Raw genomic sequence first — 18,011 nt, 5'->3', positions numbered from 1 at the left:
AGGACAGAAAGAAAAGGCTCCTGCAGTAACTATAAGGCATTTGGATGTGCAGAAAACTGCACCATGCCTGGTTTTAGTAGTTTGGGGGTTTTCCCCCTTAAATGAACAGTGTAAGAATTGCCACATAAGGCGGATCAAAAGGTCCACCTAGCCCATGACCCTGCCTCTGATAAGGGATGGAAAGAGAAAAAGCATGAATATGGCAGGTGATACTTCACACATTCCAGCAGCTGGTGGCTGAGGGACTTCCTGGAGTCAAGAATGGCATCTGAACCAAGACGTTTAACAAGCTCAAGTCACTGATTCAGTTTTCCCACAAATTCTCTGTCTGAAAGGAACATTGATGAGGTCACATGTTTATTTTTCCCAGAGATACCTGTTAATTTTGCTGTTCTTAACAATTTCAGGGATTTGGGGCTCAGCACAACAAAGAGGAACATTGATTTTCCTTTCTGAACCAAGTCATTTAACCCAACTTACTGTTCAACATACAATGTTTCACTTTGAAAGGTCACAATAATTCATCTGCAACTTTTAAGGATAAACTCAACCCCTTGATGCAGGAACTTTGTAAGGGACAAGTGCTGGAACCAGGAGGTTCCTGGGGCAGGCATCTAGTTAGGCATTGTTTTGTGGGAAAGGCACTTTAGGAAAAATTTTGGTCACTTTGGATTGCTTTATTAAGGGGTGGGGGTTAACTGAGTTTAATGTATGTTCATCAGCCGTGCACAGACAAATCTCCATATGATTCATTGGAGCAGCACTGCAGAACACCTGGTGTTGCCAATGCAGTTCTGTTAGTGTTTTGTTATTTTTAAAGGGGGTTATATAACTCTCTCATTAAAATTAAATGTGGGCTGAAATGATGCAGGCAAATTCTCAAGCTTCAGAGTGAGCTTCTTCCTCACAGTTTAGCAGAAGATAAATCTTTTTTAGGCAGAAGAGAAGGAAAATGAAAGCAAGAGGTTATACCATTGAATTTAGAGTCTCTAAAATTTTAAGTTTTCTGATAATTCTCTGTTTCTTTTCTAGAAGCCCTCAATCCCTCAGATGCTGACCTGCAGCTTCCAGGGAGGGCAGGTGCTGGATTTGAATCTTAATTTCAGTTTCTTGCACAGCCATCCTATCATCCACAGGTATCTGCACGTGCGAGGCTCAATTTCCAGATGATGTGTGTTTGAACACCATTACTTTTCCCTCCTCTATTTGTAATTTCCCCTGTCCTCTCTCTGATTTTCTAGGGGCTTTTTTTCCCCCTTCCTCAAACTCTCTGCTCTCTCTTCCTCCTGGTGACAGACTGTTGTCTGGCATCCTCAAAGGCTGCTCTTGAGGATGACCTGCTGATTTGCTGCCATGGGAACTCCCGAGCAAGGACAGCATTTACCCCTCACACACCGAAGGGCACAAGCAACAGTTCCCTGTGCTGCCCTTCTCGCTGCTTAAAGTTTGCCCTCCTTTATTTCACTAGGAGCATTGGAAAGCTGTGCCTTAAATAACCAGAGTGTTGCAGCCTCTGCAGTGTCCAGCAGCAGCTGAATTATTTGGAGGAAGGTGGAAAAGTCTAATAACTGATGTGAGTATGCAAACTGCTTTCTAAACTAGTGGAGAAAAAGCTTGGGCAGCAAAGCATGAGAGTTGAGGAAAAACCCTCCCTCATGTAATGGCAAAAAGCATTCTATTTATATAAATGCTGTATTTAAAACTTCCTGAGCAGTTTTATTGGTAATGTTATTTCTTTGAATCAGAGAGAGTTAACTTTAAAATATTTTATCCGAATAAGGGATGCAGGGTAACATCAGCACACATGGAGAGATAAGCAAGTAGTTGTCTCCATTCCCCCATCCCCAAACACAATTTTTGGGTGTTTTTATTGAAATGGAAGGATCATTTTTACTTGGCTGCATTTTACAGGGCAGCTTGTGATCCACGCTGTGTCAGCCTTGTCAGTGCCCTGGCAGATTTACAGCCCCACGGTGCTTTCCTGCAAGCACAGGCTCATAGCAGCCTAATCCAGCAACGTGGGCTTAATGCACAATATAATTTCACGAACCACCTAGAAAGTGAGTGCAAATCGGGGAGTCGGTGCTTTCCAGAAATGTCATTTTAGTCATTAGTTTGGAAATGCTGAAGATGGACCTGACTGATATTAGCCTAAGGAATGGTCACTGATCCTTATACTATCAGAGAAAATAAAGTTGTGCATGAGAACAGCTGAAATCCTTTTTGCATCCCGCTCGAGCTGATTACTAGTTATGCTATCTCAGTCTCAAGACTGAAGTGAGAGATGAGAAAATTAGAGTCCAGATCAAGATTTACACAAAATTTGTGAGAATTCCTGACCATTTCCATCCAATAAAGATAGTTAACCTTCAGTGCATCATTAACTTGCTGAGAACAGTACTAAAACGACTTTAATTGACACATTTGCTTCTGCTGCAGGGTGAAATAACACAGAAGCAATACAAAATGTAAAAAAAAAAATAATAAAAAAAAAGGTTTTTGTCACAGCAAGAATGTTAGAGGGGGAAAACAACAAAAAAATCCCGTTTTTATTTCCTCTGTGAGGATGCCAGCAGTCTTGTTTCATAAACTCCAGTGATTCATCACCATCCCAGGCAGCCAATCATTCTGCAGGTCAAGTAGAAATGGGCTGTAGAGCCAGCAACTCCTGCTGCCCTGATAATGCATGTCATTCCAGGCATGGCGACATGCTTTCTCAACAACTGCCATTTTCAGTTACCTTTTCTAGGGCTGACATACAAGTAAATGTGTTGGAAGCAGTAAAACAGTCATAGGAAAACAGTTCCAAAGATAAATAGCACCTGCACGTGATAATCTCTAATGTCATTAGAAAGGAAAGAAGGATTTGTTTTGAAATAGGATTTCTCTCCTCTGAAAGCATCACTTGACTTGGGGGGTTTATATGTGTGTGTGTGAATGAGAGGAGGGGGTCTCTGTAAGTTGTTTTTTTTCTTGAATTAATATCCAGACATTTGTCTTGGTTAAGAGATGCAACTAGAGGAAAAGGAAAAAAAAAACCCAAAACCCGACAACAACAAAAACCAATGCAAAACCCAAACACCCAGCATTCAATAAAAAATCTTCTTGCAAGTCACTTGTGGAAAAGGTTTTGTACAGCTAGATTTTGTTTGAATTTAATAATGCTCACTTTAAGAAACACAACTGCTCTAATTGAGGGAAAAGAAAAGGATTTTCTTCAGTCATTTCTTTTCAGTCTTTGTTCCTTGTCATCTAACTTAAATTTCATTAACTCCTTCTTCAATAACTGTCCTCTGAATCATATGTAGTTGAATACTGTTTTGCAGATGGAAACTGAGTGGGAGTTTTAAGGGCACAGGATTATAGAAATACTGTGCCCTTAAATGAAAAATGTTTAAACTTCAGTGCACACATGTATGCATGCACACATATATACGTGTATTAGTAACACAGCATGTGTAATTTATGTACATGTACCATGTGAAGTCCCTGTGCCTGAACACAAATGGAGAAAAAAAAAAAAAAACCTGTTCCAAATAACAGTGCTGGAACCAGATTTCAAATGCATAAGATTATCCATATTAATTTATGGTAATCTACAAATGAATGCAGCAGAGACAGTACAGGTTATCCAAAATGGTACTTGCATTTATTGAGAGATGACCACAAAATATCTTCGCGACAGATTTAGTTGCATCTTCTGATATCCCCTGAATTAATGTCATGCAAAATACAAAGTACAAGCTATGTTTCCCCTTTGGAATGACTGGCTCTTGAAATGCCAAAGGAAAGCCAAACGTTTCTCTCCACACAAAGTCCTCCTAGACATCTTGCTTTCAGATTTCATCAACTTAGGTGTTTTCAGGGCTGTAAGCAGTGAACTTTCCATCAGCAGCATCTTCAGCTAATTAACCCTCCTGATTACAATAATTAGTATTGATTCACTCCTGAATGACTTCTTAAGTATTCAAGCACAATCTACACTTGCAGTAAAACTTCTAGATATGAATATTAATTGAACACTTGCTTTGTTTTTCAGCCCCAAAGGTATAGTTTGCAATCTTATATAGAATAGAATCACAGAATGGTTTGGGTTGAAAGGGACCTTTAAAGGTCGTCTACTTCCAACTCCCATGCCATGAACAGGGACAGCTTCAAGTAGATCAGGTTGCTCAGAGCCGTGTCCAGCTTGACTGTGAATGTTTCCAGGGATGGGGCAGCCATCACCTCTCTGTGCAACCTGTTCCAGTGTTTCACCACTATCATTGTGAAAAATTTCCCCCTTATGTCGAGCCTGAATCAACGCTGTTTTCATTAAAAGCCACAATCCCGTGTTCCATTGCAACAGGCCCTGCTAAAATAAATTTTCCTATAAGCCCCCTTTAGGTACTGAAAGAATGGTCTAACATCCTTCCCTTCTCCAGGCTGGACAACCGCAAGTCTTTCAGCCTGTCTCCTTAAGGGAGGTGTTCCAGACTTGACTTTTTGTGGCCCTCATCTGGATCCAATCCAACATTTCCATGTTGAGGACTTGTTGAGGACTCCAGACTTGGAAGAGGTATTGCAGGTGGAATCTCATGAGGGCGTGGTAGATGGAGAGAATCACCTCCCTCAACCTGCTGGCCACCCTTCTCCTGCTGCAGCCCAGAACACAATTGGCTTCCTGAACTGTGAGTTCACATTTCTAGCTCACATCCAGCTTTTCACCCCCAGGTATTTATCTGCAGGGCAGATCTCAGTCTCTTCATACTTAAATTTGCTGACAGAACCGTGTCAGTGTCATCCGCTCTTAACAAAGAAAATATTAGCATGTTGATGATTGTGGCTCATGAATGTGAAAGTAAATAAATAAATAAATACACACAAAGACTCCAGGCTAATAATGACTATTATTCAATTCCATATCCGTATGGAAGCATGGAAAGCCACGTCCCAGGCTAAGACCTGTCTTGCTCTTTCTCCAACAGGTAAGACTGAGGGTGTTCATGTTTTGATATTACCCCTGGTCATTGCAAGAACAAATAACAACTCATGTAGAGTCTGAATTACCTCTCTTAGCTCTGTTGTGGAAACAGATGTTGCCAAGTTTGACAACTGCAAGGCACCACATTGCTTTGTGAATGGGTGAGGTTCAAAATAGGCAGCACTGAGGACACCTCCGATGCTCAGGCATAAGATCTCTAAACCTATGCAGTCTTTCCAAAGCCATTACTTTCGTTGAAGATGCTAAGAAATTACTTGTGCTACAGCTTTGCTTCACCTTCTTTGATGTTAATAATAATCGCTATGGCTCAGAAAGCAATATTTCAGTAAATATGCATAGAAAGATTTTTTTACTTTTTTTTTTAGTAGGATTCACACAAACTAATTCAAAAATCAGTCTTTGATGTGAACGCAATGTTGAGAAAATACCCTCGGAAAAACACAAAGTAATTTTCAATCTGAGACAAAAAAAACCAATCATTGTATATGTATTTTATGCAACATTTTATCCGAAAACATAGAAACTACAGTAAGTTTGGTAGGAACTCACCTGTGAGCAGAGAGCTTAGGGAACAGTTATAGTACTGAATAGTCCTTAAAAGTGGTGGTGGGTTTTGCTGCCCAGGTGTCTGTTGGTGGCTGCTACAGAAGGGATATTCATGCAGCTCTGGGCTATCCCTGAAGGGGCATTTGCACATAACTGAGAGTGGGGGACTCACTTTATTGCCACTCACAAAGGGCAGTAGCTGCTAGGAAGCTCAGGCTGCTGCAACATGACATGATAGAAAAATAACTTTATAAAAGCATGCCGCTGTTTCCACCCTCCAGTTCAGGCAGAGCAGAGTGGTTGGGAATGAGTTAATGTTTGTCTTGAAAGAAGTTCTCCCAGGGAAGTGAATTATGTCATGGTCCCATAATATTAAACACTATCCTTGCTTTCTTCGTGTTTATGCCCAACACACAGCATGCAAGCACCTGATAATCCATAACCTCTTGGCTTCTCAAGAAGTATTTTATGTGATATTACCTTTTTGTTCACATAAACTCTTTGCTACTGGTTTACACCATCTCAATACTCGAGGGAAGAAGATACAATGACAAAAAAAAATGCAAAACAGCATAGCAAGTATTCAGTCTCCTCACCAAATACTTTTGTGTTGAGATGCATGCTTTAGAGGGCTCTGACTGCTACCGATAAATCCTCAATGTCTTTTTGTTTTAATTAAGGGGTCCAAGAGACCCCTCAACCCATATAAATCATGCACTAGAGTCCAGTTTTTTAAAAAAGCACAAAATCTCTACTATTAATTGATCAAAGCAAAAACCAGAAGCCACTGATAAATAAATCTTTTCTCTCACAAAATCATTAAACTTATTGCTAAAAGCAATACATTTACTTAACATGTAAAGTATTTAAAGACTTTAAACAGTTTAAGAAACTCCACAGAGTAATGGCAATTCATTTTATTTAAGACATAAGCTGCTGTCCAAGTAGTAACTCAAAATTTTTCAAAAGCTTTGTAACAATTTTTTCTCACAATGCATAAGGTTCATTTTTCCAAATTCAAACCCAAAATTGTTAACTGTTTTAATGTTAAATGATGGTTCTTGAAACAGAAAGATAATTTAGGAAATGTCATATGAATAATTTGTTTGATTTGGGGATAGGAATCATTCAGGTAGATTATTCTGTCTGACCTTAAAAATTCTAATGTATAAAATGTAATAAAAATGGAAAGCATGAGCTCCCACTCTGAGACCTGATTTATCATTTTTATAGCATTTTCATTACCTAAACAAAATTAGAAACAGTATCTTCAAAACAGCAGTTAAAGTTGATACGATCGGGCATAAAATCAAGCAAGGGCAGATTTGGCAAGTATGTATTTCCCAGATTGACAGCAGTATTGTAAGCTTTCAGAATCAATAAGTTTTCTCACCACAGTTAAAGGAGAGGTTAGGAATAAATCTGCAACTTAATGCAATAGCCATAATTGTAAGATACAAACCTCCCCCTCCCTGCACTATTAGCAGTAGATATTAACTGAAACAACCACCACAAAACAGGCAACGCACTTTAAATTCTACTGTACACACAAAAAGATTAAGGAAAATGAAAAAGGGGCTGAGAAAAGGAAAGGAAAAAAACCCCAAAACAACCCAAACCACCCCATCGCCAGACATACATTAAGCTAGTTTGACAACACCATTGTTCAGCTGTCCCATTGTCAGACCAAAAGATGTATTCAATGCTACAATGTCTGCTAGGAAATAAACAAAAGACTACATTTTTCAAAGCGGGGTGCCAATTCCAGCATAATTCTGTGTGTGAGTGTGCGTGTGTGCGTGTCTGCGTGTTGTGTGTCTCTGAAAAGAGTAGTCGATGCTGGCCTCCCGCTAAACCCGGGAGCATTATTAGAGAATAGATGTGAAACCCCACATTACAGGAGTATTTAGGTATTTTTAAAACATCTTCGAGCAGTAGAGACTAGGTAAAGCATTAGAAACTATTTACATAGGCTAAGTGAAAATTAAAGTGGTATTTAGGGCACTAGCTCTAATATGGAGTCTCCCTGAGCTTTTTCCATGCTTATTCCATGCCCAGTGCATAATAATGAAGCAGGCAGAAATATTGCAAAGGAGGTGATAAAAGAAATACCGGCTCTCTTTTAGGAAGGAAAAAAAAAAAAAAAAAGAAAAGATAAATGTATTTATTTTTTCCCCCCCCTGCCCTCTCCGTACATTTGTCATTATACATGAAATGTGCGACCCGAACTAGTGGAAAATGCCACTTGCACCCAGCAATGCCTGTCTTTTCCTTTAAATAGGGAAACTACTTAATACACAGCACGGTTATAGTTGCAGCGGGCCCAGGCAACTCGAAAGCACGCGTTAAAACAAAGGAGACAACATACCTTAAAAGCAGCTCCTCATTTCTCATAGTAACAGCGGATTTGGGACAGCGCATGCTTTCTGCACCGATATTCTCAACAAAAGCCAGTTCAGAAGTGCGCTCAAACATCAATGCCACAGTAGCTACTCACTAATGGCTACTCTTTCTCTCTTTCTCTCTCTAGTCAGACGCTGAGTGGTGGAGCAAAGGGGCCCCTGCAGATTCACTAAGCAGAAATAATCCTCTCTGACAAGTTATGTTGTCTGGGCATATTTTACATTAATGCACTGTGCTGCCTATAGGGGTCTTGTTTGCGTTCACTCTAGCCTAGCTGGTGTTAGCTCTCCTAATTACCAGCCAAAAAAAAAAAAAAAAATTAGCAACATTCCCCACCTCACCCCTCCGCCGTTAAAACAAAAATAATAATGTATGTATATATATGTACACATACAAATCTCTATGTATAAAACTGAAAGAAAAGGGGGGGAAATCTATGGGCAAATGAGGAAAAGCTTTCCCCCTCTGGAAGGATGCATGCTTGGTATGGGTCTTTTGTTTGCCCTGCGAAATCAGTGAATACAGTGGCAAAGAGATGCTGTGGCTCGTGAGGCTTGTGCACTTTAAGGGAATAGGGTTAGAGGCTCTTTCTGGGGCTCTGGAGTCGCAGCTGGAGCTTCTGCTCTCTCCCTCCTTCCCTTCCCTGTTCAAGGCTGAGTGGCTTTATGGGACCTGCCAGCTCACATCAGAGGGACTGGGGAGTATTAATGCAGGCACCTGGGGATCTTCCTCAAGTTTTCAGTTTTTCTTTTTAACCCCCGAAAAACACAAGTCCAAAATCCCTCTAATTTTGACCCCTCCGAAACACAACTCAGTTACCAAGTAACTGAGTTTGCTTTAACCCAGACCCTCACGCCTGTCTTTGGCACAGTTCTCGCAGACGGGGAAGGATGTTGCATTATTCAATGATTTACTCACTTCCTATGCATGAAAGGAACTATAGTGTGACACAGATTTCAGGGAAACAGCCTCTTTGGCCCTATTTGGGAGATCCGCCATGTGATTTGTAGGAGCAGGTTATGGTCTTCCCAGATGCCAAGGTAGTCAAAGAGAGGTTTATTTTCACGTCTTGGTTTCAGCTTCTGCTGGGTGAATCTTTAAACTATGCAGGAGGATGGTTGGCTTTTTTATTTTCTTTTTAAAAATTTTTTTATTTTATTTTAATTTTTTTTTTAATGTACATCAGATACTTGAGCAGGTGCTTATTTAGTAGACTGAAAAAGTCAACAAGTCCTTGATGCTCTTTTCAGTCAAAAGCTTTTCTACACCACTGTGGCAGTAAAATGCATCTTAAAAATTACTGTAATTTCCTCTCAGGTCATGCTAACTTAAGGAGGTGCAAAACTCAATAAACACGAATTGTCCAAAATTGACAACTTGTCAAAAAGTCCAGTCAGGCTAAAAATTGATCTGCACTTCAAAATCTGAATTCAACTTTCATGAGCTTTTGGCTGTGTCTGTGGCTGGTCCTAAGCTCTTTTCCTACATTATATACTACAGCCTTAAAATATACTGCTACGAAATCCTGATGCAGTGCTACTGCTGCTAATTCCTTAACAGAAGTTGGTATTAAGGGGCTTGATCTTTAAACTTGAGTCTGGGAATGAAGGCAAAGAGAGAGCAATCACCAGGATAAATACAGTGGTAGCAAGATCTTGCCTTTCTGATGGCAGCTGTAAACTTCTATTAAGGTCATAAATTGTTTGCAACAGAAACAGTCCTTTTGTTCTACACTTCTCATTGAGCACTGTGAAACCTTGGGATTCGTTTCATTCACTCTGATGTAATATTTGTCAAATGACTAAAAGACAAATTAAAAAACAAACCTGGACATAATCTACTTTTAATGGTGTAGAGAGAAAGACAGCACCTTAGGAATCATGGGTATCATGAAGGACTGCAAGTTAAGGGAAGACAGGTTTCAATTTGCTTCCCTTTTCATCTGCAAAACATGACTGGTATTCTAGTTGCTCTTGCAATAAAAAATAATAAATCATTTTAATGATTAGCAAGTCAAACCAATTCCATGTTAAAATGTCATGCTCCAAGGTCAACTGAGACAACATAGCTTGTACTTCATGCTAAAAATATCTGAACAGTCATGGAAGGCGGCCAGGAAAATACTCAACCAACACGACAAATCCCATACCTCCTGCCCCAAATACTAAATCCATTACTACCATTTCAGGCATGGCCACCAGCACTCCAGATTTCAGCTCCTTTACTGTTCACCTCCAAATGACTTGTGCCCAGCACAGCTCACCGTGGTGCCCAGAGCAGGCTCGGGCTGATGTACGAGCAGCAGCAAATGCCAGGGTGTGCTACAGAGTACACAGCTGAACGGGAAGTGTCAAACAGCCTGATGAACTGCTACAGTTTTCAGAAAATATGGCAAGGATCAGCATCTTAAGACACTACCAGCTGAGGGAACAAAGCTTTCTTTTCAGGCTGTAGCGGAATGGCTCACACAGAGCCCTTTGGTGGGGAATCAATGGGCTTCTGTTGGGTGGCTCCACGCAGTTGCAAGTTCTTGATCATTTCTGCACTTGGAAAGAAGGAGAAGCAGCAGCAACAGGAGATAAAGTGAAGTATTATGGAAGGACTCATCTACAGCCAAAGGAATAAATAAAAAAGAAAATAGAAAAAAAAGAAAATAAAATCTACAAAGCAGTAACACAGACAGACGGAAAGAACCTACGCTTTCTATCACACGTAATGAAACGTCTGACAGAACAACATCTGCAGAGGGATCACAGCTGCTGAGGATGAGAGGCAATATGAGTATTATTTTTCAATTGTAAGATGTACTAAGCAGGAGTGCCTTTAGAATAATATGGCTGAAGGGAAGATTGAACCAGATGCACAGGGCTATCTGGCTTCTTTCAGGATGAAAGTCCAGCTGTGGGTTTGAATTCAACATTTAATATGAAAATTGATTGTAGATTCACAAATTATGTGCATATATTGCAGAATGCTCTACACAAATTACATACAGTGGAAATTTAATAATTTCACCGCCCTGTATTTAATGGAAACCCAAGCCTTCCATGTATGGCCATGAGTTTGCTAAACTAATTATGTGATGCTGCAAATCCTTGAAAGGCAACAGGAATAACAAATCATTGACACAAGCAAAAAACTTCAGAGGCAAACCAGTAACAATGACTAATTTATGCCAATTAAAATGTTCTTTCTGCTCTCTTATTCTGGTTGAAATTATTTCTTGACCATTCCATTTGTTTACAGTATTTTAAAAGTATACGGAAGCCCAAGATATAGTGATGTTTTCACACACTATAAAAGTCTTTCTACCAGCCAAGAGATGGACTAGATTTCATGACAAAGAAATGGTGGACAAATGTCCAGGACAATGGACCAAAAATCATGACTGCAATCATGAGAGGAATAGAAAGCTTTGATTCATGTCCCCATTTTACCAAGTGTCCCCATGTCAGATCTCATGCAAACCAATTAACCTCTTGCTCACATCTCCATCTTTAAAATGAAAAAAGCCAATAAACTCCAGAGTAGTGTGACCATAATACAGAACACTGCAAGATGTATAAATCAGTGCTTTATTGTGGCTTGCACAAACATTTAAAATACCTCCTCTCCTCACAAGAGGCACTTGCAGTCTAAGTCAGTTATCTGCTGTTCTGTGCACTTATTTAGGCTCAAATCACATTTGCTTTGTATAGGTGTGGAAAGCTACACTTTAATCTGATAGCATTTTACTGTTTCAGGTGGTTAAATCTCACCTTTGAAGCTGAGCAATTAGTCTAAGCTAGTCATCTAGGGTTTCTCTATTGTCACCAAGGGGAGATTAGTTATACTAAAGAGCATTACTACATCTCTCCATTGACTACAAAGGGATTAGATCCCTAAATTTTAAATGCATATATCAGGCAAGACGAATCCCACCGAAGTGCCTAAAGCAAAGGTGAGAATTCCCATGTTCCTGTTTCAGCATCGCCAGCACGTGTCCATCCCTGGGCTCCACAGCACTGCCCAGCCCTGAGCACCCCAGGTCTGAAACAGACTGGTCCTGAGGAGGGGAATGGAGATGCTCACAGGGATGGAGCACCTCTCCTGTGAAGTCAGGTTGAGAGATCTGGAGTTATTTCCTCGTGGAGAAGGCTCCAGGAAGATCTTACAGCACCTTCCAGTGCCTGAGGGGGCCCACATGAAATCCAGAGAGGGACATTGAGCAGGGCGTGTTGTGATGAGACAAGAGGGAATGGCTTTACACTGAAAGAGGGCAGGTTTAGATTAGCTATTAGGATGATGTTTTTTACTGTGGGGGTGGTGAGGCACTGGAACAGGCTCCCCAGAGAAGTTGTGGCTGCCCCATCCCTTGAATTGTTGAAGGCCAGTTGGATGTGGCTCTGAAGAACCTGGCCTAGTGGAAGGTGTCCTTGTACATGGCAGAGCAGTGGAACACGATGATCTTTAAGGTCCTTTCCAACCCAAACCATTCTGTGATTCTATTCATATGTTGCACCTATGCAAAGTTTGAAGTAGAAAGGAAATTGGCCTCAGCTTCAGAAGTGGAATCTTTCCAGCATGCTTTCAGAAAGCAGACAGTTCATTTAGGTATCTTCTCCTAAAATCTAGAATAATGAGCAACTCATTGCCTGCAGCTTTTGTGTTATTGGAAATAGTGGAACACAAGCCCAGGTATTATTGTTAGAATAATTTTACTCTGGATCACTTAATTGGTGAATGTGAATAGCAAAGAATTTTCTTTAACTCAAAAGGCTGTATCTCATCATACTTTACCTCTGCTGTAATTGAAATTTTTGTTCATTTTTACCTAGAACAAATCATCACACTTTTGTCTCTGCTTCCTCTGTTGATTTTGGGTTTTGATTATACAGCCTTTAACATAATTGCAGATGGGAGATCAGTTGCTGTCCTCAGTTCCAGCCATCAGACATCTAGGCTACAATTTCTATCAGTTTCTATTTCATCCAGTTGCCATTTCTACCAGGAGAGCAGAAATACTGTGACATTTGCTATTTGTATTATGCACATACATACAGGTGGAGATGTTTCTGTGCTCTTCCAGGCTAGGAAAACACAAGTCACAGAAAAGACTCAGATCTTTACCTCTAAGTATCTAAATACAATTTCATGGTGAAACTATATTGACCAGCTTTAGAGCTCTTAATGCAGACATGGACAGGTCTTCAGGACAGGTACTACCTCTGTATACCTTGTGTGTTTTAAACATACTCACAGTATCTTTGTGCTCAGGAAAAGGAAGATTAGTCTCAGATACAGGAAATCACTTTTTTTTTTTTTTTTTTTTTTTTTTGGCAACAGGTCTAAAATTTGCCCCATCTCCTTTAGTCTGCTTTGGTAGATATTTTAGAGTATATGCCTAGATTTTCTGTCTGAGTCATAGGGGTGGCGATTACTGTTGGTCTGCATGCTGCAAAAGGTCTTTACTAACGTTTTTCACTTGGGAGTATCCAAATAGCATCATGAAAATTAAATAGCACAGACAGAAAACACAGGAATACAAAATGTTGTGTAAAGGCTGAAGATGAATACTTGGGCGGCAGAGGAATAAAAAGTTTTGCATTTAAAGCATGTAGCAGGACTGGTACCCACAACAGAGGAGGTGTGTGCTGCCTCCCTTGAGCATTCAGCTGACTCTGCATCTCAGCATCTGGGAAACAGAAAAAAAAAAAGTGCTCCATTGCTTCCCCCACCCTTGACAGGGAAGCAGGAAAAACTCTCATTTTGTGCAGTTCACAAATTCTGACAGAGAAATGCACTTCAGTGTGCTTTTTTTTTAAAGACAATACATCACTTGAAACAACTTACAACTGGCCAGGCTGTGGTTTCAGACGTGGCTACTCTACAAAGGAAATAAAGTATTTGGAAAGATCTGCATGTCGTAAGAACATCTGGCCTGCAACTAAAGGGAAGGAGGAGAAAGCTGATCAAAAGAGTGAGGAGTAACAGAAGAGGCAACAGAGCACCAGATCTGAGAGAAAGAGAGAGAAAAGGCAGAGAGAGAACAAACACAGCTGGTTACAGAACCATTCATTTTCTGCTTTAATTCAAATCTATTTAAAGCATAAGCAGAACCTGCTCTGTCTAAACAGGAATATCTTTATTTTGCACTTTAGTAATGCCAAGATCACGACTCCAATGATGTGGGATATCAGGGACCTTGAGTTCTTGGGAGCACAATCTAAAGAAAGTGAACTTGCACAATATATACAAATGTATGAGTTGTTTGTATTAACACATATCAATGAACATGAAAAACTTTAATATTTACAGATGAGAATTTAATGGTTACTTGTCCTCTTAAGCTAAAATTAGAAATAGAACCACATTTAGCATTTTTATTGAACCTGTTTTAAAATGATCTTATGGTGCTCTACACAGAAGGTTCATTTCACACATCCACGAAAGGCATCCAACAAGTCGGGATGAAAGTGGATATTTAAAAACAAGCTCTCACCAGAGAGAGCGATGTTGAACAGAAACTCACATGCAAGTAAAAAAGAGAAAGGAGTCTAATTTCTGGGATCTGGCATCTAGACTAGTGGATACATCTACCATGAGAATATTTGGCAATGAATGGGAAGTGGGAATTGGACCTTACACTGTCCTGTGACACATGTCCAACATGAAATAAAGACTTATGGGGAAAACTTATCATCCACCAAGTTTCCTGAAAAGGCAGGTAATATGGTGTTGTCCTATGTGGAAGGGAAACAAACTGCAAGTTGAATAATTTAAATCAGGTGCATTGATCTTTGGTTGTAAATACTGCTTGAGAATGCGTGATTCATTACCTGGTAAAAGTCAGATTTTCTATTTAAAAATGCTCTGAAGGGAAATGTATCACTTCTACAGAGTTGCCATAAAAATAAAATTAATAGCTACAACATAATTTTTACTATTTTAAAAATGAATTAGCACAGAGACTTGTTTCCTCAGCTCTTATCCTCACTAATCAGTTTTATTTCATTATTGAAAAATAAAATCACCACACTTTTTTAATACCTTAAACTCTCTACCTAACATTCTTTGTTCAAAGGATACTCTTCCTTCCTTCCTTTTTTGTCTTTAAAAATCTATTAACATTGATTAAAATGAAAGAGCTAGGATATAAATCTTCAGTTAGATTTACAACACATTTTTCTTTGACCTTTCTCATGTCATCTGACACTTGACAGTTTTGTGCAAGATGTTAAAAAATGACTAGCGATTTTTTGTGATTCTAAGTGCCCAAACTCAGAGAGTTTTGTAGGCTCTGTAATTCAGAGTTAAGATCCTGGTTTGTGGGAAGGAAGAAATAAATCAGACCCTGTGAAAACACTCAGAAGATGGATGCATTTCAAAACCTTTGATGAAAATTCTGTAAAAACTGAGATTCTAAGGAATTCCTTAAAATGTCAGAGCACAAATTTTTGAAGAAGGAAGTATCTTTATTAAAAAAAAAAAGTATCTTTATCAAATATCTTTATGTGGGGATTGAATGCATCCTCAGTAAATTCACAGATGACGCTGAGTTGGATGGGAATGCTGATCTGCTGGAGGGTAGAAAGGCAGAGCCTGGACAGGCTGAATTGGTGACCCAAGGCCAATTGTATGAAATTTGACCAGGCAAAGTGCAGGGTCCTGTCCTTGGGTCACAACGACCCCACACAGCTCCACAGACTTGGGGAAGAGTGACTGGAAAGCTGCCCAGTGGAAAAGGACCTGGGTTTGCTGGTCGACAGAGGCTGAACATGAGCTGGAATGTGCCCAGGAGGCCAAAAATGCCATGGGCATCCTGGCCTGTGTCAGCAATAGCGTGGCCAGCAGGACCAGGGAAATGATTGTCCCCTTGTGCTCAGCCCTGGTGAGGCCACATCCTGAATCCTGCGATCAGTTTTGGGCCCCTCACCACAACAAACACATGGAGGGGCTGGAGCGTGGCCAGAGAAGGGAACGGAGCTGGGGATGGGTCTGAGCACAAATCTGGTGAGGAGCAGCTGAGGGAGCTGCTGGTATTTACTGCAGAGAACTCCAGAGGTTCAGGGGTGACTTCCTCACTCCATAGCCCCCTGACAGGAGGGTGTAGGCAGCTGGGGGCAGGCTCTTCTCCCAAGGAACAGGAGAGAAAACAGCCTCAGGTTGTACCAGGAGAGGCTGAGAGTGGATATTAGGAAAAACTCATTCACAGAAAGGGTTATCAAGCATTGGATCAGGCTCTCCAGGGAAGTGGTAGTCACCATCTGTGGAGGGATTTAAAAGGCATAGAGATGTGGGATTTGGGGACATGGTTTAGTGGTGGGCTTGGCAGTGCTGGGCTAATGCTTTGATTTGATGATCTTTTCCAACCTATATAACCTGTGATTCTAAAGTCAAATTTGCTTTTATTAGTCTGTCATGCAACTAAAAAATTAAACATACTTTTTTTTTTTTTTTTTTAAATAATGAGCCAACTGGGGAATGTTGTTTAAGGATATCTTGCTGAGATGGAATGTCAAGGTACCAAAACCTTGCTGAAGCAATGGAAGCAACGCAAGAAGTTGGGTAAGTCCACTCACAAATGGCTTTTTGCCATGGCAGGTAGGCTGTGCACAGTAGCTTGAATCTTTCAGTGGATGATGTAAATGCATCCTAACCCAGAAAGTTAGAAAAGTCATGAAAAACTAAGCTCTCTCATAAAGATATGATTCTAGTTTTTGATCAAACTGAATCCTAATTCTGAGTCCCAAAGTGGTGTCCTTTGCATGCCAAAAGTCTTTGTGTAGCCAGTTCCTTCAGACATGTTTTGCTCTCATTAATGCTATTTAAGTTTGGGAACTTAACAAAGAAGCCTAAAAAGCATAATCAATCCCCTTGGACTTCCAATCCAATTCCAGTCCAACCCACCATGGATCTCCCTCTGAAGAGGCAAGAAGCATAGGTGAACTGGGGCTGACCTCAACATCTCAGCTGAGCATTAAATGACTGGGTGTGAGGCCTTTAAGTCTACTTCATCTAAAAACTCTGTTTCTGGAATAATATCTAGGCAATGATTGTAGACATGGCCATGGCATCCTGTCTTAAAATAAGCTGTGCAGTGATGCCTGTGGATCTTTCCAACCCTACTGCAAGAAAGATATGTGTGAAGTACAGATGGGACAAGTGGCAGCTCCAAATACCCTTGAGATTACCCTCTGTGAAAAAACAGGAAATACAAGAGACTCGCTCTCTGACACCTTCCACACCACACAAAAGCAATGAATGCTTTTCATTCAAAGAAAAAGGTGCAAGATCAGCCACATACATTTTATGTACCACCTCACCATAGCCAAACACCACCGGACTTCTTAGCATCTCATTTTCCATAATCAGATAAAATTTGTCAAAAAACTCAATTTCTTTGTCATCAGCAGTGGGTGTCTCACTTTGCTCATGTGACAGGCTCATGGAGCCCCAGGAGATTTGTGAAATGAAATGGCTGCAGAGGGAATGGCTGGAGACCTGAAGGGACACACAAGAAAATAAATAATTTGCCTAAATTCTTTCCAGTGAGGAAATGCTGCAGAGCTGCAGAGAGATCTGTTCTTCTGGGATATCTGTCTGTGTCCTTGAATCATTTGGCAGAACCCATGATGGGTGCATGCAGCCCAGCAGGACCCTGTCCACATTCAGCCCTTCAGTGCTAGCAGAGTGCTCAGTGCTTCAGCAAAACCTGTGCTCTGATCATTGCAAGTGCCAGGAAGTCTGTTAAACTGTTTATATATTGCAACATTAAATGCTTGGTAAATTGCCACATCGTTTTGTGCTTTCAATGCTCTCAAATCCACGTCATTCATCTTTCTCCTGCAAGGCCAAGCCCCGCCAAACTTGCTGAATGCACTTAGCTCCAAATTAACACCCTGTAAAAACAGTTCCTCCCTTCTTCTCAAATGCTGTTATATGTAAAATCTACACCCGAAGTTAATTTCTTGCTGACCTTCTGCTGATTAATGCAAATTAAATTACATGCTAATTGCCCCAAATGGTTTGCATGCAGCCCACAAATCAGTTCTTTTTGATGGTGGTAAAAGATATTTGCGATTTTTTTACACAATGG

At 40.4% G+C, this 18,011-nt stretch overlaps 1 protein-coding gene across 6 annotated transcripts in view; it reads right to left on the bottom strand.

Moving 5' to 3' along the window:
• Positions 1-18,011, bottom strand: part of CELF2 (CUGBP Elav-like family member 2) — a 550,999-nt gene that overhangs the window by 248,222 nt on the left and 284,766 nt on the right. For 3 of the 6 annotated variants that reach the window (XM_063153706.1, XM_063153703.1, XM_063153704.1), the window contains exon 1: positions 7,899-8,165. The exons of 2 other annotated variants lie outside the window; for them this stretch is intronic. In XM_063153706.1, coding sequence (XP_063009776.1) covers positions 7,899-8,005 — 107 coding nt within the window. In that variant the 5' untranslated portion in view covers positions 8,006-8,165. Of the gene's footprint in view, positions 1-7,898; positions 8,166-18,011 lie in introns of those variants that run through there. One more of the 6 variants, XM_063153707.1, reaches the window with a different exon arrangement.

Source organism: Melospiza melodia, chromosome 4 (assembly GCF_035770615.1).
Source record: "Melospiza melodia melodia isolate bMelMel2 chromosome 4, bMelMel2.pri, whole genome shotgun sequence".
NCBI classification, from domain to species: domain Eukaryota; kingdom Metazoa; phylum Chordata; class Aves; order Passeriformes; family Passerellidae; genus Melospiza; species Melospiza melodia.
This window is presented reverse-complemented; position numbering and strand designations above follow the sequence as displayed.